The following is a 26,462-nucleotide window of genomic DNA, read 5'->3' as shown; positions in this document are numbered from 1 at the left end:
GACAAATCAAAGTAAATAGGTCATAATAATGTATCACCAAAGACATGCTCGCCTATAAGTGAACACTCACCCCAAGAGTTCCCAGGTAAGAATGACTGGTCCGATAATGCGGATTTGTACGAACACTCTAGCCTTAGACAGAAAACTCAGGGTACAGGCATTCACTCTTCCAGTTTGCACGTGTTCACATTATTTAGACTCAAACTTTGACGAGATTTTGAAAACTCGAAAGGCACAAAGCCAAAGATGAATCAGACTGGAAGGGTTCAAAACCTTATAATAGAAGGTTCAAAACCTAGTAATCAATCATCTAAGGATAGATGATTAATTTTCGAAGCGGATTCGTTATTGTGTTCTCGTTGTGGTTATCACCTAAGGATAGGTGACGGTATTGTTTTAAAATCTAAACACAAGTAAACTTGTGTTAGGGTCCTAAAGTTATAGTCTAGGTCAAAGCATTACTAATAACCTAATTCCCTATAACCATTGGCTCTGATACCAACTCTTCTGTCACACCCCGACCACGTTAAAACAACAAACCGTGGCGGAAACGTCGGGGAGTGTTGCAACAGAATTATTGTTTCACAACCATGGTAACCAAATGTTTTGTTTTATTGAATTATTATGTAATGTACATTGTCTTTAAAACAAACAAACTACATATTGTTTATTGCTGTTTTTAGATCACTAAGGCCTCGTCCAGGTCCTATGTGACGCAAACTTCCTAGCAAGCAACATCAAGCAATATCTCCTGAAACATATGTAAAAAAAATAATGTCAGCAAAGAAATGCTGGCGAGTACATAGGTTTTGTGGGAGTATTGGATCGGCTCGTTTATATGTTGCAGTACCTCGTTAGACTACAAGAGTCAAAAATACAAACCTCGTTTTGAAAAGTGTATTGCAACATAATTAACCAACTCAAATCAAATTGGTTATAGTTTATAAAATCTCGTAGCCATGAGTCTTAACCCAAAAACATTTGTTTTAGTAAAATAATTTGGAAACATCTCGTAAAAGCTCGTTAATAAAACTCGTATGGTTTATATCGTTTCGAAAACCTCGTTGTGTGATATCGTTTCAAATCGTTTTCCCAAGTGCACTAAATAATGACACGCAATGTAATATGATAGAATCACTTATATATAAGAAGTACCAGCGGCGTATCTACCATGATTCTATCATACTACACCCATCCCATTATTTAATCACTACCCAAAGCCAATCGTTTAATTCGTTTATCTCGTTTCAAATCGTGTATCTCGTTTCAAATCGTTTAACTCGACCCAAAATCGTATTCGTTTTAATAGTGAAAAATACTTTTGGTCGTCTCGTTAACAACATTCAAACCTTCGTGACTCGTTTAACTCGTTTCTCGTTTCGTATTAACAAACCACCAAAGGGTAAGTTAACAATCATCAGGTTCGGTCGTTACCTACATAACCCCCACACATAACCATGGGTGTAGTCTGATAACGGGATTTGTCAGATCCTATGGTACCATAACCTAATAATGGTCGGCTTGATCAGAGCTAATGAATGTCATTCGTTATGTAATTACAACCAACAAGTCTTGTTCACCTTATTTAAATCGTTATTAGTTTTGTATAAACCATCTTAATCGTTTTTGAAATCATCGTTTAAACCTTGAAAATCGTTTTGTACATATGATTCACCCCAAAACAATTGAAAACAGTAAAATAGGGGAACTATGTACTCACTTGAGATTGTAGGGTATCCTTGATTTTGTGAACTATCGATGCACGGGCAATCAAGGAATCAAGTGGTACCTAGTATCGGATTGCTAGATAAATAAATCGACACCTAAATCGGGAGATAGGATAGAATGAGGTTCTATAAATCAAATGAGTAATTGAACTCATATGGTATGATTTAATAGTCCCAACATTCTAATTGAAAGGCCTACCTAAGTGCTTTTGACCCGTTTCGACCCATTATGGTAACATAAGCCACTATAATGCGTCGTTAGCGTAAAACTATGTTCGGACGGTAATCTATGTGCTATGCCAAGTCTTACATGCCCAATTATCCCTAAACATGTTACTAAATCAGATTACAAGTCAAAAATATGTTCACATAGTCAAATTACGGATTCTAGCTTCAAAAGGGCATTTTGGTCATTTCCTATGGGCATACAAGCTAACTAGCAAATGACTAACCGATCCTACGTGATCATAAGGTATAACCTCAGTGGTTACTCCCTATGTAATTATGATCACTAACTAAGCTTGGTCGGATCCAAAGATCGACCAAACGGGTCGGGTTCGGAAGTATAAGCGGTTGTTTAGACCGCTTATCTTACGACCCTAAACAAGCACAAACTAATAGTGCCGAGTTAGACATGTCAAAACATGTCTAACCTACTGATTTGGTATCAAAACAAAGTGTTTTGATACCCTAAAGTAGTTCCGTTGCAAAATGCGTGCTAAAACGCATTTTGACCGAAACTTTGACTCGACACTACAACTAGATAACGTGGTAATCAGCGGTTATAATCGCGAAGGATTATAGCTATCGTGATTACAATCACGTGTCAAAGTTCAATTGAACTTTGACTTGACCAATTGATGGTCAAAACCGAAAGTCAAACTGTTGGCCAAACTGCTTGACTTTCTGCACTACATAAGGAAAAAGCAAGAAAAAGAATGAAAGAAGCTCACTTAAGGTCCTTGCTATCTTTTCTACAAGAAGACAAAGTCCCAAATGCTTGAGAGAGAGCTCCAAAGCAGATGTGAAGAGAGGAATGAGTGAATGAGCAAAGAAATGAGTTGATGGAGCATGGTATTTATAGTTGGACAGGAAGAACAAGATCACTCCAAGTGTTTTTCTTAGCCATTAAGCATGAAATCACAACCATACATTTGTTAGGAGCAGGTGCAAAGCCTTGGAGAGGTGGTAACTTGGTTACCACACAAAGAAATTGCAAGATTGGCCCCTAAATTTACAAACTGTTGCTGAAAAAACACTTTCTGCCCAGGTGTGACGCTCGCGTAGCGCGACGGCATAGGCAGTAGGTGCTCGCGCTACGCTACCATGTATCAGGTTCAGCAAAGTTTCAAAAATGGCAGAAATGGTCCCTGCACGTGTTTAAAGCCTTTTTCGATGCGTTTAAACCCCGTTAACCTCATTTCAAGGCTCTAAAATGAAGTTAAAGTATAGGGGACTCAAAACATGCTCAAAAACATCTCGGATGTCAGTTCGTTTGGTCGTACGATCGCGTTGTTCGGTTAATTACGACGGAAGTCGTAACGAACGCAAAATCGATCCAAATTAAGTGACGAATGGAATTTTTGCATGGTGATCACTAAAATAAAAATATTTTAGTGTGTACAAAAATTTTGGATGTCCAGATGTGTCCAGAACGCAAGATATGCGCGAAAATGCAAACTTACGCTGTTTTGACACTTTTAGTCCCTGTAAGATCATATAAGCATGTTTTCGCACACCGAACCTATCAAAGCTTATTTCTAAGCCATTTTTAGGTTATATATGGTATGTTTAACTTATGATCAAGTTCCGGACTGTTCAACACCATACGAATCGGTATAGTTTCGCAGTTTGACATAAATAGTCCCTGCGATCGAATAAACTTGTTTTCGACACACCAAACCATCCAAAACTTATTTCTAAGTTATGTGAAGGTTATTTAAGGTATGTTAAGCCTATTTCACTATTCTGGAGTGTTTGTCGCATTAAACTGACTGCGTTTACACACCAGTTTGCGTATAACTTTCCAGAAAGCGATTTAGAGCTTGAAATCGAACGAGAATTGATATGTGCAAACGATACACATACTTATAAAATTTTCCAAGTATGAAATACAATATTTCATTGTTTTGGTATTTGTTCAATGGTCTTGGAGGCACAGATGTCACAGTCGCCACAGTTGAAACAAGAACCTGGTAGGAAACGACCTTGAGCGGTATTGTTACCAGCTTGGTTTGGTGCAGCTATAGCTGGGCAGATTCTTGTTGTATGGCCTATGAGTCCACAAGTTTAGCATTTGCGGCACTGTACATTGGCGTGATGATGGAGGCTACATTGGTTGCACAAGGGTGCAGTTCCATTGTATGGTTTTCTAGCAGGGGGTTGAGCTGGTTGGTTGGGGACGGCTTGACCATTGTGAGCGACCACGGCGAAGTTCTGAGAAGCCTTTCGCTTCTTTGACTTCTTAGAGGATTCAGTATGTTCATCCATGGTCTTTGATTCCACGATTGGGTTCGATTCCCCGACCGGTTTCTTGTCACCTTTCCGGAAAAGTTTACCTTTCCTGATCTTTGATTCAGTCAAGGTTGCAGATAGCTCAATGGCCTGCCTAACTGTAGTAGGGTTGCTACCAGTCACAATGTCTTGTATTGAGTCAGGGAGGCCATCAATGTACTTTTCGATTGCCTTATCCAAAGGTGTAACCATATCTGGGCATAACAAACTTAACTCCTCATAACGGTCCGTGTAGGCTCGATGCTCACCGCTAACTTGCTTAAGATCGTCGAACTCCGTTTCCAAAGCCCTGATCTCATGACGAGGACAGAATTCCTTCATCATCAGAGCTCGAAGCTCTTGCCATGTTTGAGCCAGTGCCACATCGGCACCCCTATCTCTCATCACACCATTCCACCATGTCAAAGCTCGTTTCTCAAAGACGCTAGATGCGAATTCTACCTTTCGCTCGTTTGGACATTGAACATGTCTAAAGGTGTTCTCTAAACTCTCGAACCATTGCAGAAGTGCAGTCGCTCCTTGAGACCCAGAAAACTTTGATGGCTTAGCCGAGTTGAACGTCTTGAAGTTGCAGGGGGCATTATTGTTGTTGTTGGCTTGGTTCCATTGAGCAAAAAGGTTTGGGAATTGAGCAGCCATTTGCTGCGCAATGATCTCTGCCAGTTCGGCAGTTGCTATCTGGTTTTCGCGTCGAGGAGGCATTCTAAAAGAGAAACAAGAAAGAAAACAGATGAAATGGCATTGGGTAAGAATAGGATGTTACAATTACCGGCCATAATCATGGTTGATGGTCATTTGTTTGAATCCACGAAGCAAAACAAACAACACCAAGGCTGAATCAAAGCAAATAGATCCTCATAGTGTATCGCGAAGACATGCTCGCCTATAAGTGGACACTCACCCCAAGAGTTCCCAGGTAAGAGTGACTGGTCCGATTATGTGGATTTGTACGAACACTCTAACCTTAGACAGAAAACCCGGGGTACAGGCATTCACTCTTCCAGTTTGCACGTGTTCACACTATTTAGGACCCAAAACCTTGACGAGATTTTGAAAACCCAAAGGGGTTCAAAACCTTATAACAGAGGGTTCAAAACCTTACAATAGAGGGTTCAAAACCTAGTAATCAATCATCCTAGAACAGATGATTAGTTTTCAAAGCAGTTTTGAAATTTATGTTCTTGTTGTGGTCGTCGCCTAAGGATAGGTGACGGTATTGTTTTATGACTAAACGCAAGTAAACTCGCGTTAGGGTCCTAGGAAGGTTATAGACTAGGTCAAAGCATTACTAATAACCTAATTCCCTATAACCATTGGCTCTGATACCAACTTTTCTGTCACACCCCGACCACGTAGAACATACAAAACGTGGCGGAAATGTCGGGGAGTGTTGTAACAGAATCAATTGTTTCAAATCCATGGTAAACGAAGTTTCGTTTTATTAATCAAACATGAAAGTTTACACTGTCTTAAACAAGAACCAAAGAATACATAACATAATTTAACTAGTTCTTGTCTCGTTTTAAGTCACTAAGGCACAGGTCCGCCTAAGTATGTCTTGATAAGTCCTATGCATCATCTCCTGAAAACACATGTGAAAATAGGTACGTCAGCATAAAAATGCCTGTGAGATACATTGGTTTTGTGAAAACGGAATTCATGACTTATGTTTGAGAAAATGTTTAGTCATGAACCTTGTAATTTGCTTTGTCTTGTAAATCATTTAAAAACGGTAAGATCAGATGATATGTATAAATAAGAGAACAATGCATGGTTAACTGAATAACCATGTAAAAAATGAGTTTGTATAAGATATGTTGTTTGTAATTCAGTGTCTTGTGAAAAGCGTGTTATTTGTATAAAATGTTCTATGTATCAAATTGAAATGATTTAAATAACGCTACGATATGTAATACCATACAAACACTTATATATAGGAAGTACCAGCGGCGTATCCACCATGCTTGTATCATATTACACACGCCTCGTTACTTAAATCACTTACTCAAACCAAACCATCAAGATGAAATGTTTAACAACGGTAGAAATGTTTATGTATAGTCAAATGTCTATTGTCAACTGTAAGTCATGTCAACGGATACAACTGGTTTACACGGTTCAATGGTTACAAACGGTTCATATAATCGAAGAGTTAAGACGGTTCACATAGTCAAATGGTTACAACGGTTCAAAATGTATTATAATGTGTTCATATGCTGGATGAGCATATGCAACAGAAATGCAATGTGAAACAATGTACTACGTATGCACACAATGGGCGTACATAGCATGAAATGTATTGTAGAGTACAACGATTCAAGATGTAGTATAATGTGTTCATATGCTGGATGAGCATATGCAACAGAAATGCAATGTGAAACAATGTACTACGTATGCACACAATGGGCGTACGTAGCATGAAATGTAGTGAAATCATGTACTAATATGTACTAACGAACGTAGCAGGTATATGATGTGAAAACATGGAAAACATGAAAGTAACAGGTAGGCACATGTGTTTCACCCCAAAACAGTTTGGAAAACAGTAAAAGAGGGGTTCAATGTACTCACCTGAGATTGCTTTGATTTCCTTGTGTAATAATCACACAATGCTAGAGATCACAGGATATCAATCGGCACCTAATAGGTAGCTATATTAATATACCGGACCAAAATCGGAAGGATCGGATAGTATGCGGGTTCGTAAACCAAACGAGTATGGAGACCCGTGTAATATGGTTTAACAAAGCCTACATACTAAAATGAAACCTAACCTAAGTGCTTGCGACCCATTACGACCCGTTTAGGTAGCTTATGCTACCTTACGCGTCGTTCGCGTAGAACGCGTCTGGAACGCCTAACATCGTGACCACAAGGTATAACCTCGGAAGGTTATAGCTATGGTCACCTAATGTGTTTAGTCGGATCCTAATGATCGACCAAATGGGTCGGGTTCGAAAGTATAAGCGATGGTTTAGATCGCTTACCTTACGACCCTATATAAGCACTAAACTAAAAGTGACGAGCTAAGCATGTTAGAACATGCTTAACTAAGTTTAGAAAACAGGTTTGGCATCAAAACAAACGGCTTTGATGCTCACGAGTAGTTTGGTTACAAAATACGCAAGAATGCGCATTTTGGCCGAAACTACGACTCGTCACTGAGCCTAGATAACGTGGTAATCAGTAGGTATAGTTACTACGGACTATAACCATCGTGATCACGCTCACGTTATGAAGTTCCAAGAACTTCGTGTTGACCATAGGCTGGTCAATGCAGAAAGTCAACAAAACGTTGACTTTCGGACACGAAAAGCGAATAAAAGAACGAAAGAATACTTACGGAGGGTCCCCGAATGCTAATCTAGATCAAAATGGCTCAGGTATGAAACAAAGGTTCCAACTTAGAGCTCTTGATCAGATTGTGTGGGTTTTTGCAAGAATGGGGGTGGGGTATTTATAGTATTTCCCGAACCGTTAGGATTGTTTCTTGATAAACGTGATTGAATCTTGCGCGTACACATGTCGTAAACTTGTGGTTACTGAAAATACCCCTTAGTGAGCTGAAAGGGCAAGTTTAAAACATGTGGTTGTGGTTAAACCAGCTGAAATTTGCTGACTAGCTGATCTTATCTGTTCTGGGAGTCTGACGCGCCCCGCGTAAGGATTTGGGCAATCCTTACGCGCCCCGCCTGAGGGTCACAAACCAGAATTTTCAGTTTTAGTCCCTGCACTTCAGAAACATGCAATTTGGCCCATTTTTGGCACTTTTAAGCCCCGTTAACCTCATTTCAAGGCTCTAAGATGAAGTTAAAGTGTAGGGGACTTGAAATATGCTCAAAAATATTCCGGATGTCGGTTCGTTTGGCCGTACGATCGCGATGTTCGGTTAATTACGACGGAATGTGCATAAGCGCGAAAGACGATCCAAATGACGCGACGAATGGATTTTTCTCATGCCAAACACTAAGGCATAATATTATAATGCTTACATTAATTTTTTGATGTCCGGATGTATTCAGAACGTAAGTTATGCGCGAAAGTGCAAACTTGTGCACTTTTTGACACTTTAAGTCCCTGAATGATCCAAAAGTTTGTTTTAGCATACCAAACCCCTCAAAGCCTATTTCTAAGCTATGTAAAGGATATTTGTGGTATGTTTAACTTATGGACATGTTCCGGAATGTTCGTTACAGTTCAAATTGGCATACTTTCGCAGTTTGTCAAGTTTAGTCCCTGTAAGCGAATTAACTTGTTTTTGCCATACCAAAGCCTTCAAAACTTATTTCTAAGTTATGTAAAGGTTATTTAAGGTATGTTAAGTATATGTTGATGTCCCGGAGTATTTGTCGCATTTAAACTAAGTACGTTTACCCACCAGGTTGTGTATAATTCTCCAGCAAGCGATGTAAAGTTTGAAATTGAACAAGAATTGATATGTGCAATAGATACACATATTTATACAAGATCCCAAGTATGAAATACGATATTTCATCGGCTTGGTATTTGTTTGATGGTCGTGGTGACACAGGTGTCACAGCAGCTCCTTCTCTCTAAAATCTTAGGGGTGTGTGTGTTCACAGGTATATGAGAGTGTAAGAAGGCATCAGGGTGGGATGTGTGTGTGGCTGGAGTGTCGGAAAACTCACCGGAGATCGGTCCGATGGTCGGAATTTTGAGAGGAGGCAGAGAGTAATGTTTTTGGGGGCTAGGGTTTAAATGAAGGGGATGGGGGTTTAAGATGAATATGTAGGGTAGGGTTTTGAAGTGTAAGGGAGTTGGGTTGGGCCTGGCCCGTGAGCACAAACCTGTTAGATATAGTGTCCTTTTTAAACAAACTGGCCCATTTAAATTAACAATTAAATGGTAGTAGTAGTAGTGGTAGTGGTAGTGGTAGTGGTAGTGGTAGTGGTAGTGGTAGTGGTAGTGGTGGTGGTAGTGGTGGTGGTAGTGGTGGTGGTAGTGGTGGTGGTAGTGGTGGTGGTAGTGGTGGTGGTAGTGGTGGTGGTAGTGGTGGTGGTAGTGGTGGTGGTAGTGGTGGTGGTAGTGGTGGTGGTAGTGGTGGTGGTAGTGGTGGTGGTAGTGGTCGTGGTAGTGGTCGTGGTAGTGGTCGTGGTATTGGTCGTGGTAGTGGTCGTGGTAGTGGTCGTGGTAGTGGTCGTGGTGGTCGTCGTGGTGGTAGTCGTGGTGGTAGTCGTGGTGGTAGTCGTGGTGGTAGTCGTGGTGGTAGTCGTGGTGGTAGTCGTGGTGGTAGTCGTGTGGTAGTCGTGGTGGTAGTAGTGGTGGTAGTAGTGGTGGTAGTAGTGGTGGTAGTAGAGGTGGTACTAGTGGTGGTAGTAGTGGTGGTAGTAGTGGCGGTAGTAGTGGTGGTAGTAGTGGCGGTAGTCGTGGTAGTGGCGGTAGTCGTGGTAGTGGCGGCGGTGGTAGTGGCGGTGGTAGTGGCGGTGGTAGTGGCGGTGGTAGTGGCGGTGGTAGTGGCGGTGGTAGTGGCGGTGGTAGTGGCGGTGGTAGTGGCGGTGGTAGTGGCGGTGGTAGTGGCGGTGGTAGTGGCGGTGGTAGTGGCGGTGGTAGTGGCGGTGGTAGTGGCGGTGGTAGTGGCGGTGGTAGTGGCGGTGGTAGTGGCGGTGGAAGTGGCGGTGGTAGTGGCGGTGGTAGTGGCGGTGGTAGTGGCGGTGGTAGTGGCGGTGGTAGTGGCGGTGGTAGTGGCGGTGGTAGTGGCGGTGGTAGTGGCGGTGGTAGTGGCGGTGGTAGTGGCGGTGGTAGTGGCGGTGGTAGTGGCGGTGGTAGTGGCGGTGGTAGTGGCGGTGGTAGTGGCGGTGGTAGTAGCAGTAGTAGTAGCAGTAGTAGTAGCAGTACTAGTAGCAGTAGTAGTAGCAGTAGTAGTAGTAGTAGACCCCTCTCGACGATTAGGGTCGAGAGTACGGGTTGTCACATTCTCCCCATGTTACAAGAATTTCGTCCTCGAAATTTAAGCTAAGACATACGATACACTCTTATTTATAGATTCATCAATAACCTATTGTCATACGTAAATATACGTAGTTTCACGAAAGTTCACAAAACGAATCATGTAAGCCACATAGCACATAAAGCCACATAGTACTTAAAGTCACGTAATTCACATAACATGAAACTTCCTGAGTCTTGGACATGATAGGTTAGGATAGGATAGGAGCACCTCATAGCTTATCTTTCAATTGCTAGAATTGTGAATTCCTGAGCATCTTTCGAGGTAAAGCTGTGAGGGGTTGTGCATGTGATCGAGAAAAGTGGGCTTTATGATGTCAAAAGTTGCACGTTGAGAACTGAGCGTAAGGCTATTTGTGTCATAGAAGTTCCAGGGTAAAGCGTAGGTGTCGTTAAGGGTCCCACTGGCTCTCGGAGTAGGTTCAGATGTCGTCGAAGAAAATAAGCGACAAGTTTTGACGATAGGATTTATACACATGGTTCATGAAATCCGTGAAAGCCGTAGGTGCATAGGTAAATTCGAATGGCATGACTAGGAACTCGTATTGGTCGTATTGAGTTCGAAGGCCAGTGCTTGTGATATCTTTATCCTCGAGGTATCCAAGGTTTGTTGCTACTCGAGAATCGTTCGTAGAGAGTAATTCGTCCAAGCGGAGATTTGCACAGAATGGAGTGGGACAAGAATCATAAAATTCGTGGAACATAACATGAATAGTGAAAAAATGCAGGAAGGGTAGTCGCAATCGATGCGTTCAACTTGAGGCAAAAACATTTCGGGATCGGTAGTAAGGATTTATCTAATGTCGAGGATATAGCTGGTCGTATGCAAGTTGTGTAAAAATAAAAATAAAGGACGGTATTCGCTGAGAGAAGTGTTATGTCGAGATGGTTAGCAGAATGGAAAGTAACCAGAGAAGAACGGTTGTCGTATGAGTTTGAAGGGTTAAGGTTGACTGAAACGCTTGGCAGGATGTTTGAGCTGGGCCACGTGGGAACGAGGAGCAATTCACTTTCATCCACGTCCTTTAGATGAGTTTGTGATTTATTAGGCCGCCAAGAAATCAAATTCGGATGGATTGTTATAAGTTATGCGGATGAGTCCGAAGTAGCGCTTGTGTCGTCGAGAGGTTTCAATGCGAGGTTGTGAAACACATTTGAAAGGGTATGATTGAATCAACACGTCACCAATTTCGGGATTCAAGAAGTTTATTGACTAGAAGTCGAGCTTGCGGAATTCCCTAATCTAGAGGGAAATCTTATTAGGGTTTTCTATATGAAGAACGAGGATATCGTGATAAAGGAATGATAGATTTACCCGAGTTAGTAATGGAGATTAGGCATCGCCTTAAACAATAAACGTTGGTCGGTACGAAAGTTAGCGTAAGGAGTCTCATACCAAGAAGGTCATCATAGACTAACGACTCTTGCAAATAAAGGACGTGGTAAGCGTCTAGATCATCGTGCTCGTCTTTGAGTTGACTAATTCGTGTCTTGGTCCTCCTATGTTTCCAGATTCGTTGATTCATTATAAAGATATCAATTTGCTGAGCTGGGGTATGCGGAGGTATATGGTCAAGCTTGAATAAGGATTAACCATGTAACAAGGAATTAGGAGAAATAGGGTTGTGTTCGATAGGGATGCGATACGATTATTAGTACTGCCATGAGAAGTATATAATGCGTATGCTCTTTGTATTCGAGGCATGCAAACAGGGAATAGAGTAGTGTAGACTTACTAGAACATACTCAGACAATTGGCAGGAATTCAGATCATCAGTCGGATGAGGGAACAAGTCTCACCACTTAAGTTGGAATATGTGGTGTATGAATAAAAAGGATGTGAATGATGTTGTCAGTCCTACTTATCCTTGTTAGTTGCTTCGCGTCCTACTTCTTACTCCTGGTTTTGCATGTGAGCGTGTCGGAAACCGCTTCTGTCACACCCTCATTTTCCACTAGGCGGAGTATCACCACGAGGCGTGTGACTGACCGAATCATGCCACCAATCATATTGAACATTCAAGATACATAAAGTAAAACCAACATTACGAATACAATTAGTGACATCACATTTTAAAGTCTTAAAATAAACTTAAAGTATTTAGTGGAAGCATTAAGTACAAAAGTCCATTAGCAGTTTAAAACACAAGTCTTCAAAATAGGAATCAACAACGAATTCTAGATGACGCTACACTCCTCCAAGCAGACTCTAGCACAGCACTTAAGGACCTGTAAGCATGCAGTAGGGGCCCGGACCCCCACGGGTCCGGGGAAAGCCCAAACTCATCCCACAACCTGGACAACTGGCTAAGACAAATCATCCGCGGGTACACCAGCCATGTCAGATATGCCAGGAGAGGAAACAAAAACGACATTGCGAAAGTGACAACCAATGGCGTCCCGTGAAGCACTGTACCATGGATCTCCATTAGTGGTTATCGTAGGATAGAATAGAAGTGAAGTTGATAATGGCGTCCAGCCAATCACAGTTCGCGGATTCGACTCCTCTCAACCTCAATTAGCGGTTATCACAGAAAAGACCACATGGACATCCCAATAACAACGTCTAGCCAATGGCACGCCGCGGATACACACCATGGCATCCCATAGCGCCCGGCCACACCACTGCGGTCGGCGCTATGGGTAAAGATTTTTTATGCCAAGTGAAAATTATAACGCGACAATTGTGGCAAGTTTCAAAACATCCGACCGTTCAACGGTCAAAAGCTTTAAAAAATAATTTCTTTTAATTTACCTATATATATTCACATCTTCAACTCATTTTTTTAATAAAACCTACACATTCTACCACCATCTTCTCTCTATCTTTATTCTATAAAAATCTAGTTTTTATACAATGCATCCCTACAACCGCGGGTTAGTTCCTCCGCGTTCTAGTGCGGACACGAACCAAACGATCAATCCTAGCTAACCCGTGTCTTCGGTTCCCACTCGACCCACCCCTACGAATCCGGTTTTGTCAAGTAAAATCAAAATCAAACCGACTTCATGAACCTATTGAACCAACCCTCTCATGGGACCCAAATCTATACGGTTGGAACCCGAATCACAACATGGGATGAATCGGGTCATCTCAAGCCTTCGGCTCGCCACTACGCGAGTCCGACTTCGTCTCGGATACACAAATGGAACCTAAACATGTTGGTGCATTTATGTCACACCCCCAAAATCCACACGCGGAGTACCACCGCTTGGAGGCGTGACATGACCAGGATCAAGCCATCAATCATATTGAACATAGTGTATAATAATTAAAGTAGTTCGTAAAACCCAATTCAATACAATTGATGTTCAAACCAAACAAAACATAATTTGAGTAGCGGAAGCATAAGTATGTAAACCCAAAGTGAATCATAAGTTCAAATGTTTAAACGTTTAACATGGCATCCACGATCCATGTCCCACAACGACCCGCTCCTCCCTGTGCAAGCTCCATATGTACCTAAGGTCCTGCATGGCATGCAGCAGAGAGTCAACTACTAGTTGAGCGAGTTCACAGTAAGTAAGTTCGTAATATCAAATCGTATATTCGTTTAGTGGGGGCTTCCCATGTATGTATGTACTACTAGAGGGGGGTTTTCCCTGATTATATGTATTACTAGCGGGGGTTTCCCATCATTACATTTATTTCCAGTGGGGGATTCCCACGTTTATCTTTACTAATGGGGGCTTCCCATGTTTATACTTACTAGACTATCTATAACCATGAGTGTTCTTCTTAGCCCGAGAACAGGAATACGTACAAGGTCACATAGGTTTTACGTGAGTTCCCTTCCTCGAGAACAGTGGTACGCGTGGGGTTTACGTAGGTTTTACGTAAGTGTCCTTCCGACCCGGAAGACAGTATTAGGTATGAGTTTACGTAGGTTTTACGTAAGTGTCCTCCCGACCCGGGAGACAGTGGTAGATACTAATTTACGTAGGTTTTACGTAAGTGTCCTGACTAACCTGAGGACGATGGTATATAGTCTAGCAATAGCGTAAGTATGAGTAATTATCCATTTCAAAACTTCCAACCCATTCCCAACCCGGGAACCCCATGCCTTGGCTGTGTGAACTCACCTTGGTTTTGCTCGGTAGATATACAAAAGGTTCCTTGAACTAAGGGTGGTCAACCACGTCCTAACAGGGTTACCATACAAGTCAGGTTTTGACTCAAGTATTGCACGTATATTCTACACGTATTGTACACAAGTAACGACCATAGCATACACGTATAATCATGGCAGATCAATCAACAGATCAGTCACGTAAACAATGTCCAAGTATGCGGCCCAAATGGTTGGGCTCGTAACAGTGCAAAGTCCAAAATAGTGTGCACGTGTTAATGGTCTCGAGTCGAGACTAGAGATCTCGAGTCGAGACAGTGCGGTCTCGAGTTGTGCTGGCCTCAAGGTCTCGAGTAGCAACAAGGAGGTCTCGGGTCAATCATGTACTAGTCGAGACTACACGGTCTCGAGTCACAACCGGACCCGCAACCGTGGTCTCGGGTTGTGCTGTTTGTGTCGGCGCTATGGTTTCGAGTCGAGACTAGGAGTTCTCGACTCGCAATCTGTGTCGAGATCAGGAATGTAACAAACTTCCTAATTTACAGCATTAATCATTCCGTAACATTAGCAAACAACTTTGGCAGTTTCACAACAGATCAATCAACAGTTTCTAACATGATTTCGAACGAACCAAAACAGCAATCATAATCATTTACCATCCCTAATCATGATCTAAGCAATAACCATTAACCAAATCATCATACGAAACACACAATCGGATCCTTAAACCAACCAATTCTAAACTAGCATGCACCCTAGTTTATCTGTACTTAAATTCTGTTAACATGTTTTCGATCCGTTCGAGTTATATAAACATCAACCAATGAGCCGATTTCAAGCATATCAACCTTAACAGTTTATAACATCATTAACCATATTCACCACATAAAGCATGCATATCTCAATATCAACAAACATGAAATCGGTAAACATACACTAACCGGATGATGATTGGAACAAGTAAGGTCTCGAGTGAGCAAGGGGGCTTTCGCCGGCTTCAAGGGGGAGAGACTTCGAGAGAGAGGGAGAGAGGTATTAGGGTTGGTGTGTGTGTTAGTGTTTTGCAACAATGAGGAGTATACCCCAACTCCTAGTGTTATGCGTGTGATTGGAGTGGGCTGAACCCATCATTGGGCCGCCCTTGAGGTCTCGAGTTGGGTACATGGTTTGCGAGTGAGGTTGGGCGGAGAGAAACATGCAACACAATAAAATTCATAACATACAACGCAAACACACATATCAACTAGTCACGCAACGTTCATACAAGTTAACACGTAATACAAGAGACGGTTCTAAAATACGAGTTGTCACATTATCCCCAACTTGAAAGAAATTTTGTCGCGAAATTTGGTACGTACTCACTGAGGAAGCTAGGTAAGTTGTATCGTTTACTGGTTTTCCTGGGGTGTCACATCCTCCCCCCGTTGATCTGGAATTTCGTCCTGAAATTCCATGGTAGCTTCAGCCTCAGTAGTGGTTGTACTGTTCGCAAACAATTGGGGGTACTTTTCTTTCATCTGATCTTCGCGTTCCCAGGTGAACTCTGGGCCACGACGGGAGTTCCAACAAACTCGAACAAGAGGGATTCTCTTGTTCTTGAGGACCTTAACATCCCGGTCCGTGATTTCTACTGGTTCCTCGACGAATCACAACTGCTCGTCGATAGTGAGCTCCTTCAGAGGAACTATGAGGGTCTCATCTGACAGGCACTTCTTCAGATTCGACACGTGAAAAACGTTGTGAACTCCACCGAGTTCAGCTGGTAGGTATAGTCTGTAGGCTACTTTGCCTATTCTTTCTATGATCTCGAACGGTCCGACATACCGCGGATTGAGCTTGCCCTGTTTGCCAAAACGAACCACACCCTTCCAGGGTGAGACTTTGGGTAGCACTCGATCCCCAACTTGGAACTCGAGTGGTTTCCTGCGCTTATCAGCGTAACTTTTCTGACGGTCACGAGCTGCCGCCATGCGTTGCCGTATCTGAGCAATACGTTCAGTAGCATCAACTACCATTTCTGGACCTGTGATTTGACTATCCCCCACCTCTGCCCAACAAAGAGGTGACCGGTATTTACATCCGTACAATGCCTCGAATGGAGCGGCTTGGATGCTGGTATGGTAACTGTTATTATACGAAAACTCCACTAAAGGGAGATGCTTTTCCCAGCTATTGCCGAAATCGATAACACATGCCCGAAGCATGTCTTCTAGAGTTTGTATCGTGCGTTCAGACTGTCCATCCATCTGAGGGTGATATTCTGTGCTCATGTCTAGCTGTGAGCCAAAAGCTTTGTGCATTGCTTGCCATAGTTCTGAAGTGAATCGTGCATCGCGATCCGAAATAATAGAGGTGGACACCCCGTGCCTCGAGACCACTTCCTTCAAATAGATGTCTGCTAATGTGGAGAACTTGTCCGTTTCTTTGATTGCCAAGAAATGAGCAGACTTTGTGAGTCGATCCACGATCACCCAAATAGTATCGTTCCCACGCTGGGATCTGGGCAGGCCAGTAACAAAGTCCATGGAAATTTCCTCCCATTTCCACTGTGGTATCTTGGGTTGCTGAAATAGGCCTGACGGTTTCTGATACTCTGCCTTGACTCTTGCACAGGTCAAGCACTTGCTGACATAGGTAGCGATGTGGGCCTTCATGCTAGGCCACCAATACTGTGACACCCCAGGAAAACCAGTGAACGATGCAACCTATCTAGCTTCCTCAGTAAGTACGTACCAAATTTCGGGGCGAAATTTCTTTCAAGTTGGGGATAATGTGACAACTCGAACTTTTGACTTTCATTTTGTATTTAATGCACGTTGACCTTGACCGTTAACTTTGACTGTGTAGTTGTTTGACTGATTGACTGGTAATCATACATGCTATGTTTTATTGAAACGTGTTATGATTGTGCACATATGTGGCTTATTGTTATAAGAATAACATGGATCATTGTAAAACACTTAGAGCGTTTCACCAACAAACATCTCAACGAATCAGAATTTTGATTCGCCAAGAACCATTCGACGAAACAGGAAACCTGTTTCGCCAATCCTGTTTCGCCAGCCCACTCTTAACGAAACAGCCTATTTCGCCGGCCCATATGATTCGTCAAGCCCATTAAGGGCCCAGGACCATTAAAACACGTATATGTTAGACGGAACAACCACTTTCACCACACTTTAGCAAAACAGAAACCTTAGAGCTCCTGTGCGCAGACGACAATTGTGTGTGTGTTCCCGAAACCCGCTAGAGATTAACTCATCTCTCCACTTACTCGGTTAGTTATTATGTGTTCATGATTTTCGATTCATATTCGTGCTATGTTTGATACCATGATTTGCTTGTTTGACCGAGTCTTGTGTAGGCATGTTTAGGATCATAAACGGTTGTGAATGATTGAATACAGTGATCTTGATTTCGTATGTACATGAATGATCAGTTGCATAGATTTATGCAAAACACGATGTGGGTTGGGGACTTATGATAAACTGATCGAGTTGATGTGATTACGTGATTTGGTAGAACTAGAACTATCGATGCTCGTGTCGGTTTGGTGTTGTTAAACGTTATTGATTATGATTGCTGAGTTACGTTTCTTGTACAAGGGTTTGTTGATTCGGTGACTGATGTTGATTGCATGACTATGACGGCTGTCCTAGAATGATTAGGGTTTTCCTGCAAAACTGTAACTGATTAGCGTGATTGACGTAACTGACTAATGAAGTAACAGACTTGTCAACAAAACAGGATGTTTGGCGAATTAGAAGTTGTGTTTCGCCAAAGGATGTTTGACGAAATAGAAAGTGTGATTCGCCAAAGGTCCTTAACGAAATAGAATTAGATTCGTCAAAGGGTAGTTGACGAAACACATTGTGTTTCGTCAACCTGTGTTTCGCCAACCTCCGTTTCGCCAACCTGGAAAACCTGCACAGTAAACTGGTTTAATTATGTTAAGTGTAACTGAGTTAACTAACTGATGTTAAACACTATGCATGACTTGTGTGATGTTGATTAGTGGTGTGTACTACTTGGTGATCATTGACTATGCTTATACGTGAACTGTATGAATTCAAACTGATTATGAATACGTGCGTACTCTAGGACGTGATTGATTTACTTTGAGCACATACTTAGCATACCGAGCAAACCAAGGTGAGTTCACACAGCCAAGGCATGGGATTCCCGGGTTGGGAATTGGGTTGGAATGTTTGATATGGAATGATTACTCGTACTTACGCAATCACTAGACTATAGACCATCGTCCTCAGGATAGTCAGGACACTTACGTAAAACCTACGTAAACTAGTATCTACCATTGTCTCCCGGGTCGGGAGGACACTTACGTAAAACCTACGTAAACTAATACCTACTACTGTCTTCCGGGTCGGAAGGACACTTACGTAAATCCTACGTAAACCCCACGCGTACCACTGTCCTCGGGGAAGGGCACTCACGTAAATCCTACGTGACCTTGTACGTATTCCTGTTCTTGGATTAAGAAGAACACATGGTTGCAAATAGTCTAGTAAGTACCATATTGGGAAGCCCCCAGTAGTAAAGATAAACGTGGGAATCCCCCACTAGTAATATATATACAAGGCATGGGAAACCCCCACCATTAGTACATACATGCATGGGAAGCCCCCACTAGATGAACTTACGCATTACTGTTATGAACTTACTTTCTGTGAACTCGCTCAACTAGTTGTTGATTATTTGCTGCATGCCTTGCAGGACCTTAGGTACTTATGGAGGTTGCACAAGGAGGAGCGGGTCGTTGTGGAGCACAGATTATGAACACTATGCTTAACGTTTCGAATATTTGAACTTATGATTTACTTGGGTTTACATTATTATGCTTCCGCTATTGATACTATGTTTGGTTTTGGAACATCAATTATATTGAATTGGGTTTTACGAACTATCTTATTTATATTATGCTATGTTCAATATTATTGATGGCTTGATCCTGGTCAGTCACGCTCCCAAGCGGTGGTACTCCGCGGGTGGATTTTGGGGGGTGTGACAGATTGGTATCAGAGCCATTGGTTATAGAGAACTTGGTTTTAATATGGGAAAACGTTTTTATTAAAACCAGACTATAACCAGAACAGTGCTCTCAACGATCCACAACGACGCTTCGCTCCACGTGCAAGACTCAACATCCTAGGTAATAAGGTTTATGTTTATTACCTGCTTGCTAGAACTGCTTAGAACTTTGCTCGTAGTTTGCTAGATTACATTGCTTACTATACGTCGTTACATGAGAACCCCTATGTGCTTACACTCTTCTGTCATCGCTCTATTCGCGAACCTCTCTAACTCATGTTGCATTTGCTATGAAGATCATGTCTGGACGAATTAACATGACTCAAGCCCAGCTAGAGGCTCTCGTTCAAGCTCAAGTTGTTGCGGCACTTGCAGCTGCTCAAGCAGGTAGTATACCCTGCAGTATAGATTCACACTAGGATCTTTAGATCCTACGATAACTCTCATATTTAACTTTGTCCTATTCGTACACAATAGGTCAACACGCGCAGCAACCTGTCTGCACTTTCAAGAACTTCATGGACTGTCGTCCAAGTACTTTCAGTGGCACCGAGGGGGCAGTGGGACTCCTCCATTGGTTTGAGAAGCTAGAGTCAGTGTTTGAAATGTGCGAATGCCCTGAGGCTCGCAGGGTCAAATACGCCACCGGTACTTTGGAAGGAATTGCGCTAACCTGGTGGAACGCGCAAGTTCAGATTCTCGGGTTGGCAGCTGCTAACGCCACCCCATGGAACGATTTTAAGGAACTCATCAAGCGAGAATACTGTACGCGTGACGACATTCACAAGCTGGAAGATGAGTTTTATCACTTGAAGATGACGGGGTCAGAGATAGAAGCTTACACGAAGCGATCGAACGAGCTGGCTATCTTGTGTCCAACCATGGTAGACCCTCCAATCAAGCGCATCGAGTTGTACCTCAAGGGTCTAGCCTCAGAAATTCAGAGCCATGTTACATCGGCTAACCTCGACAACATTCAAGATATTCAGCGTCTTGCCCACCGACTCACCGATCAGGCAGTGGATCAGAACAAGCTGCCAAAACGCATCAGTGCTACTACTACTGCTGTCACTACTCCTGCTACTCCCAGTGACAACAAAAGAAAGTGGGATGGGGATTCTAGCAAAGGTTCAGCAATAGTTCAGTCTCAAGCTCAGCAGCAGAAGACTGACCACTACCAGAGTCCTAGTCAGCAATCCTCTGGTGGTCATAGACAGAGAAGGTATCAAGGGTTTCACCCCAAGTGTCACAACTGCAACAGACATCACAGCGGCCAGTGCAACAAGGGTCGTTGTCAAAGATGTCTCAAGATGGGTCACGAGGCCAAAGACTGTAGGAGCCCACGGCCTGCAAATCAGAACCAGCAACCGCAACAACCAGCTCCACAGAACCCACAGCAGCAGCAGCCACAACGTGGAAACCGGGGATGTTTCCAGTGTGGAGCAGAAGGTCATTACAAACGCGATTGTCCTCAGCTGAACCAGAATCAGAACCGCAACAACAACAATTAGGGCAACGGGAACAATAACAACAATAACGGGGGAAACAACAACAATGGCAACGAAGCTCGGGGTCGTGCTTTTGTGCTAGGTCGGGGTGACGTAGTGAATGATCCCAATGTGGTTATGGGTAAGTTTCTTCTCGACGATATTTACGTTACTGTCTTATTTGATTCGGGTGCTGATACAAGCTATATGTCTTTGAAAATGAGTAAATTGTTAAAACGTACACCAACACCCCTAAACACCAAACATGTAGTAGAACTAGCTAACGGTAAAAGTGTAGAAGCCGCACATGTAATCAAGGGTTGTAGCATCGTTCTAGCTGGACAGACCTTCTCGATTGATCTTATACCCATAGTTTTGGGTAGTTTCGACGTCGTTATCGGTATGGATTGGTTATCCCAACATCACGCAGAGATTTTGTGCAAGGAAAAGGTCATTCGTATTCCTCGTTCTAGTCAGGAACCTCTTGAAGTTCAAGGCGACAAGAGTGGTGCTGTGGTTGGCATCATCTCTTCCTTAAAGGCGCAGAAACGTTTACGAAAGGGGCACACTGCAATTCTGGCACTTGTCACTGACGCATCAGCAAAGGAAAAGAAGCTGGAGGATATTCCAGTTGTACGCGACTACCCTCAAGTGTTTCCTGAAGATTTACCTGGATTACCGCCTCATCGTCAGGTCGAATTTCAAATCGAGCTCGCTCCTGGAGCAGCACCCATAGCTCGCGCACCATATCGTCTAGCTCCATCAGAATTGGAGGAACTGTCAAAGCAGTTACAAGAGCTCTTGGAAAAGGGCTTTATTCGTCCAAGCTCATCGCCTTGGGGAGCTCCAGTACTTTTCGTGAAAAGGAAGGATGGCACTTTCAGGATGTGCATCGACTACCGTGAACTGAACAAGGTGACGGTGAAGAACCGTTATCCTCTTCCGCGTATAGACGACTTATTCGACCAGTTGCAGGGGTCGAGTTACTACTCCAAGATAGACTTGAGGTCGGGGTATCATCAGCTGAGAGTCCGGGATGAGGACGTCTCCAAAACCGCTTTCAGAACTCGCTACGGTCACTACGAGTTTCTAGTCATGCCATTTGGGCTAACGAACGCGCCTGCCGTATTTATGGACCTGATGAACAGGGTGTGCAAGCCGTACTTAGACAAGTTTGTGATTGTCTTCATCGATGACATACTGATTTACTCCAAGAGTCAGGAGGAGCACGAACATCATCTGCGATTGATCTTGGAACTTCTTCGAAAGGAACAATTGTACGCCAAGTTTTCCAAATGCGACTTCTGGCTTCGTGAAGTCCACTTCTTAGGCCATGTGGTGAACAGGGATGGGATTCATGTCGATCCATCCAAGGTAGATTCGATCAGGAACTGGCCTGCACCGCGTACACCAACGGAAATACGCCAATTCTTGGGTTTGGCGGGTTACTACAGACGATTCATAAAAGACTTTTCCAAGATCGCACAGCCGCTTACGCTACTGACACAGAAGGGTGTCACCTATCGCTGGGGAGAGCCCCAGGAGACCGCTTTTCAGTACCTAAAGGATAGGCTTTGCAGCGCACCTATTCTCTCATTGCCGGAGGGCACAGATGACTTCGTGGTTTATTGTGACGCATAGATACAGGGACTTGGGTGTGTATTGATGCAACGGGATTAGGTTATTGCCTACGCTTCTCGTCAACTCAAGGTTCACGAACGGAACTACACGACGCACGATTTAGAGCTGGGAGCTGTTGTTTTCGCGCTTAAGATATGGCGACACTACCTGTACGGTACCAGGTGCACGATTTACACCGATCACAGGAGTCTCGAGCATATCCTTAAGGAAAAGGATTTGAACATGCGTCAACGAAGATGGGTTGAACTTCTGAACGATTACGAATGCGCCATCAAGTACCATCCAGGCAAAGCCAATGTTGTGGCTGACGCTCTCAGTCGGAAAGACACTCTACCTAGGCGCGTACGAGCTTTGCAGCTCACTATTCAGTCCAGTCTTCCTGCACAGATACGAACTGCTCAGATAGAAGCTTTAAAACCCGAAAACGTCAAGGCTGAAGCCTTACGCGGCTCAAGGCAACGAATGGAACAAAAGGAAGACGGCGCCTACTATGTAACAGGGCGTATTTGGGTCCCACTTTTTGGCGGTTTACGAGAGCTGGTAATGGACGAAGCTCACAAGTCTCGCTACTCGGTACATCCAGGGTCGGATAAAATGTACCACGACATCAGAACAACATATTGGTGGCCTAGTATGAAGGCCTACATCGCTACTTACGTTAGCAAGTGTTTGACTTGTGCAAAGGTCAAAGTGGAGTATCAGAAACCAGCGGGCCTACTTCAGCAACCCAAGATACCGCAATGGAAATGGGAAGAAATTTCCATGGATTTCGTTACGGGCTTACCTAGATCCCAGCGGGGGAATGATACCATATGGGTGATCGTGGATCGACTCACCAAGTCTGCACACTTTCTGGCTATAAAGGAAACGGATAAGTTCTCCACTCTCGTAGACGTCTATCTTAAAGAAGTTGTTTCGAGGCACGGGGTGCCCACCTCCATCATTTCGGATCGGGATGCACGATTCACGTCAGAGCTATGGCAAGCGATGCACAAATCTTTCGGCTCACGGTTAGACATGAGCACAGCGTATCACCCTCAGACGGATGGGCAGTCTAAGCGAACGATCCAAACTCTTGAAGACATGCTTCGGGCATGTGTTATTGATTCGGCAACGGCTGGGAAAAGCATCTCCCTTTGGTGGAGTTCTCATATAATAACAGTTATCACACCAGCATACAAGCCGCTCCATTCGAGGCATTGTACGGACGTAAATGCCGGTCACCTCTCTGTTGGGCAGAGGTGGGGGATAGTCAGATTACGGGTCCAGAGATTGTAGTGGATGCCACGGAAAAGATTGCACAAATACGACAACGCATGGCGGCAGCACGAGACCGTTAGAAAGCCTACGCGGATAAGCGTAGAAAGCCTTTGGAATTTCAGGTCGGGGACCGGGTTTTACTTAAAGTCTCACCCTGGAAGGGTGTGGTTCGTTTTGGCAAACGGGGCAAACTAAATCCGCGGTATGTCGGACCATTCGAGATCATAGAGAAAATAGGCAAAGTAGCCTACAAGCTAAACCTACCAGCTGAACTCGGTGCAGTTCACAATGTATTCCACGTGTCGAATCTGAAGAAGTGCCTGTCAGATGAGACCCTCATAGTTCCTTTTAAGGAACTCACTATCGACGAGCGGTTGCAGTTCGTCGAGGAGCCAGTTGAAATCACGGACCGGGATGTTAAGGTCCTCAAAAACAAGAGAATCCCACTTGTTCGAGTTCGTTGGAACTCCCGTCGGGGCCCAGAGTACACCTGGGAACGCGAAGACCAGATGACAGAAAAGTATCCCCAGTTATTCGGAACCAATACAACCACTGCTGAGGTTGAAGCTACTACCACGGAATTTCGGGACGAAATTCCAGATCAACGGGGGGAGGATGTGACACCCCAGGAAAACCAGTGAACGATGCAACCTATCTAGCTTCCTCAGTAAGTACGTACCAAATTTCGGGGCGAAATTTCTTTCAAGTTGGGGATAATGTGACAACTCGAACTTTTGACTTTTATTTTGTATTTAATGCACGTTGACCTTGACCGTTAACTTTGACTGTGTAGTTGTTTGACTGATTGACTGGTAATCATACATGCTATGTTTTATTGAAACGTGTTATGATTGTGCACATATGTGGCTTATTGTTATAAGAATAACATGGATCATTGTAAAACACTTAGAGCGTTTCACCAACAAACATCTCAACGAATCAGAATTTTGATTCGCCAAGAACCAGTCGACGAAACAGGAAACCTGTTTCGCCAATCCTGTTTCGCCAGCCCACTCTTAACGAAACAGCCTATTTCGCCGGCCCATATGATTCGTCAAGCCCATTAAGGGCCCAGGACCATTAAAACACGTATATGTTAGACGGAACAACCACTTTCACCACACTTTAGCAAAACAGAAAACCTAAAGCTCCTGTGTGCAGACGACAATTGTGTGTGTGTTCCCGAAAGCCGCTAGCGATTAACTCATCTCTCCACTTACTCGGTTAGTTATTATGTGTTCATGATTTTCGATTCATATTCGTGCTATGTTTGATACCATGATTTGCTTGTTTGACCGAGTCTTGTGTAGGCATGTTTAGGATCATAAACGGTTGTGAATGATTGAATACAGTGATCTTGATTTCGTATGTACATGAATGATCAGTTGCATAGATTTATGCGAAACACGATGTGGGTTGGGGACTTATGATAAACTGATCGAGTTGATGTGATTACGTGATTTAGTAGAACTAGAACTATCGATGCTCGTGTCGGTTTGGTGTTGTTAAACGTTATTGATTATGATTGCTGAGTTACGTTTCTTGTACAAGGGTTTGTTGATTCGGTGACTGATGTTGATTGCATGACTGTGACGGCTGTCCTAGAATGATTAGGGTTTTCCTGCAAAACTGTAACTGATTAGCGTGATTGACGTAACTGACTAATGAAGTAACAGACTTGTCAACGAAACAGGATGTTTGGCGAATTAGAAGTTGTGTTTCGCCAAAGGATGTTTGACGAAATAGAAAGTGTGATTCGCCAAAGGTCCTTAACGAAATAGAATTAGATTCGTCAAAGGGTAGTTGACGAAACACATTGTGTTTCGTCAACCTGTGTTTCGCCAACCTCTGTTTCGCCAACCTGGAAAACCTGCACAGTAAACTGGTTTAATTCTGTTAAGTGTAACTGAGTTAACTAACTGATGTTAAACACTATGCATGACTTGTGTGATGTTGATTAGTGGTGTGTACTACTTGGTGATCATTGACTATGCTTATACGAGAACTGTATGAATTCAAACTGATTATGAATACGTGCGTACTCTAGGACGTGATTGATTTACTTTGAGCACATACTTAGCATACCGAGCAAACCAAGGTGAGTTCACACAGCCAAGGCATGGGATTCCCAGGTTGGGAATTGGGTTGGAATGTTTGATATGGAATGATTACTCGTACTTACGCAATCACTAGACTATAGACCATCGTCCTCAGGATAGTCAGGACACTTACGTAAAACCTACGTAAACTAGTATCTACCATTGTCTCCCGGGTCGGGAGGACACTTACGTAAAACCTACGTAAACTAATACCTACTACTGTCTTCCGGGTCGGAAGGACACTTACGTAAATCCTACGTAAACCCCACGCGTACCACTGTCCTCGGGGAAGGGCACTCACGTAAATCCTACGTGACCTTGTACGTATTCCTGTTCTTGGATTAAGAAGAACACATGGTTGCAAATAGTCTAGTAAGTACCATATTGGGAAGCCCCCAGTAGTAAAGATAAACGTGGGAATCCCCCACTAGTAATATATATACAAGGCATGGGAAACCCCCACCATTAGTACATACATGCGTGGGAAGCCCCCACTAGATGAACTTACGCATTACTGTTATGAACTTACTTTCTGTGAACTCGCTCAACTAGTTGTTGATTATTTGCTGCATGCCTTGCAGGACCTTAGGTACTTATGGAGCTTGCACAAGGAGGAGCGGGTCGTTGTGGAGCACAGATTATGAACAC

General features: G+C 43.4%; 1 protein-coding gene across 1 annotated transcript in view; it reads left to right on the top strand.

Moving 5' to 3' along the window:
• The window catches only part of LOC110943272 (keratin, type I cytoskeletal 9-like), a 47,138-nt gene extending 36,092 nt beyond the window's left edge, over positions 1-11,046 (top strand). The window contains exons 4-5 of the mRNA XM_035989904.1: positions 9,496-10,081; positions 10,937-11,046. Coding sequence (XP_035845797.1) covers positions 9,496-10,081; positions 10,937-11,046 — 696 coding nt within the window. The remainder of the gene's footprint in view (positions 1-9,495; positions 10,082-10,936) is intronic.
• Positions 11,047-26,462: the final 15,416 nt, after the last annotated feature.

The sequence above is a fragment of the Helianthus annuus genome, chromosome 5 (assembly GCF_002127325.2).
Source record: "Helianthus annuus cultivar XRQ/B chromosome 5, HanXRQr2.0-SUNRISE, whole genome shotgun sequence".
In the NCBI taxonomy this organism is placed as follows: Eukaryota; Viridiplantae; Streptophyta; class Magnoliopsida; order Asterales; family Asteraceae; genus Helianthus; species Helianthus annuus.
The sequence above is the reverse complement of the archived record's forward strand: the minus strand, read 5'-3'. Positions and strand labels throughout refer to the sequence as shown.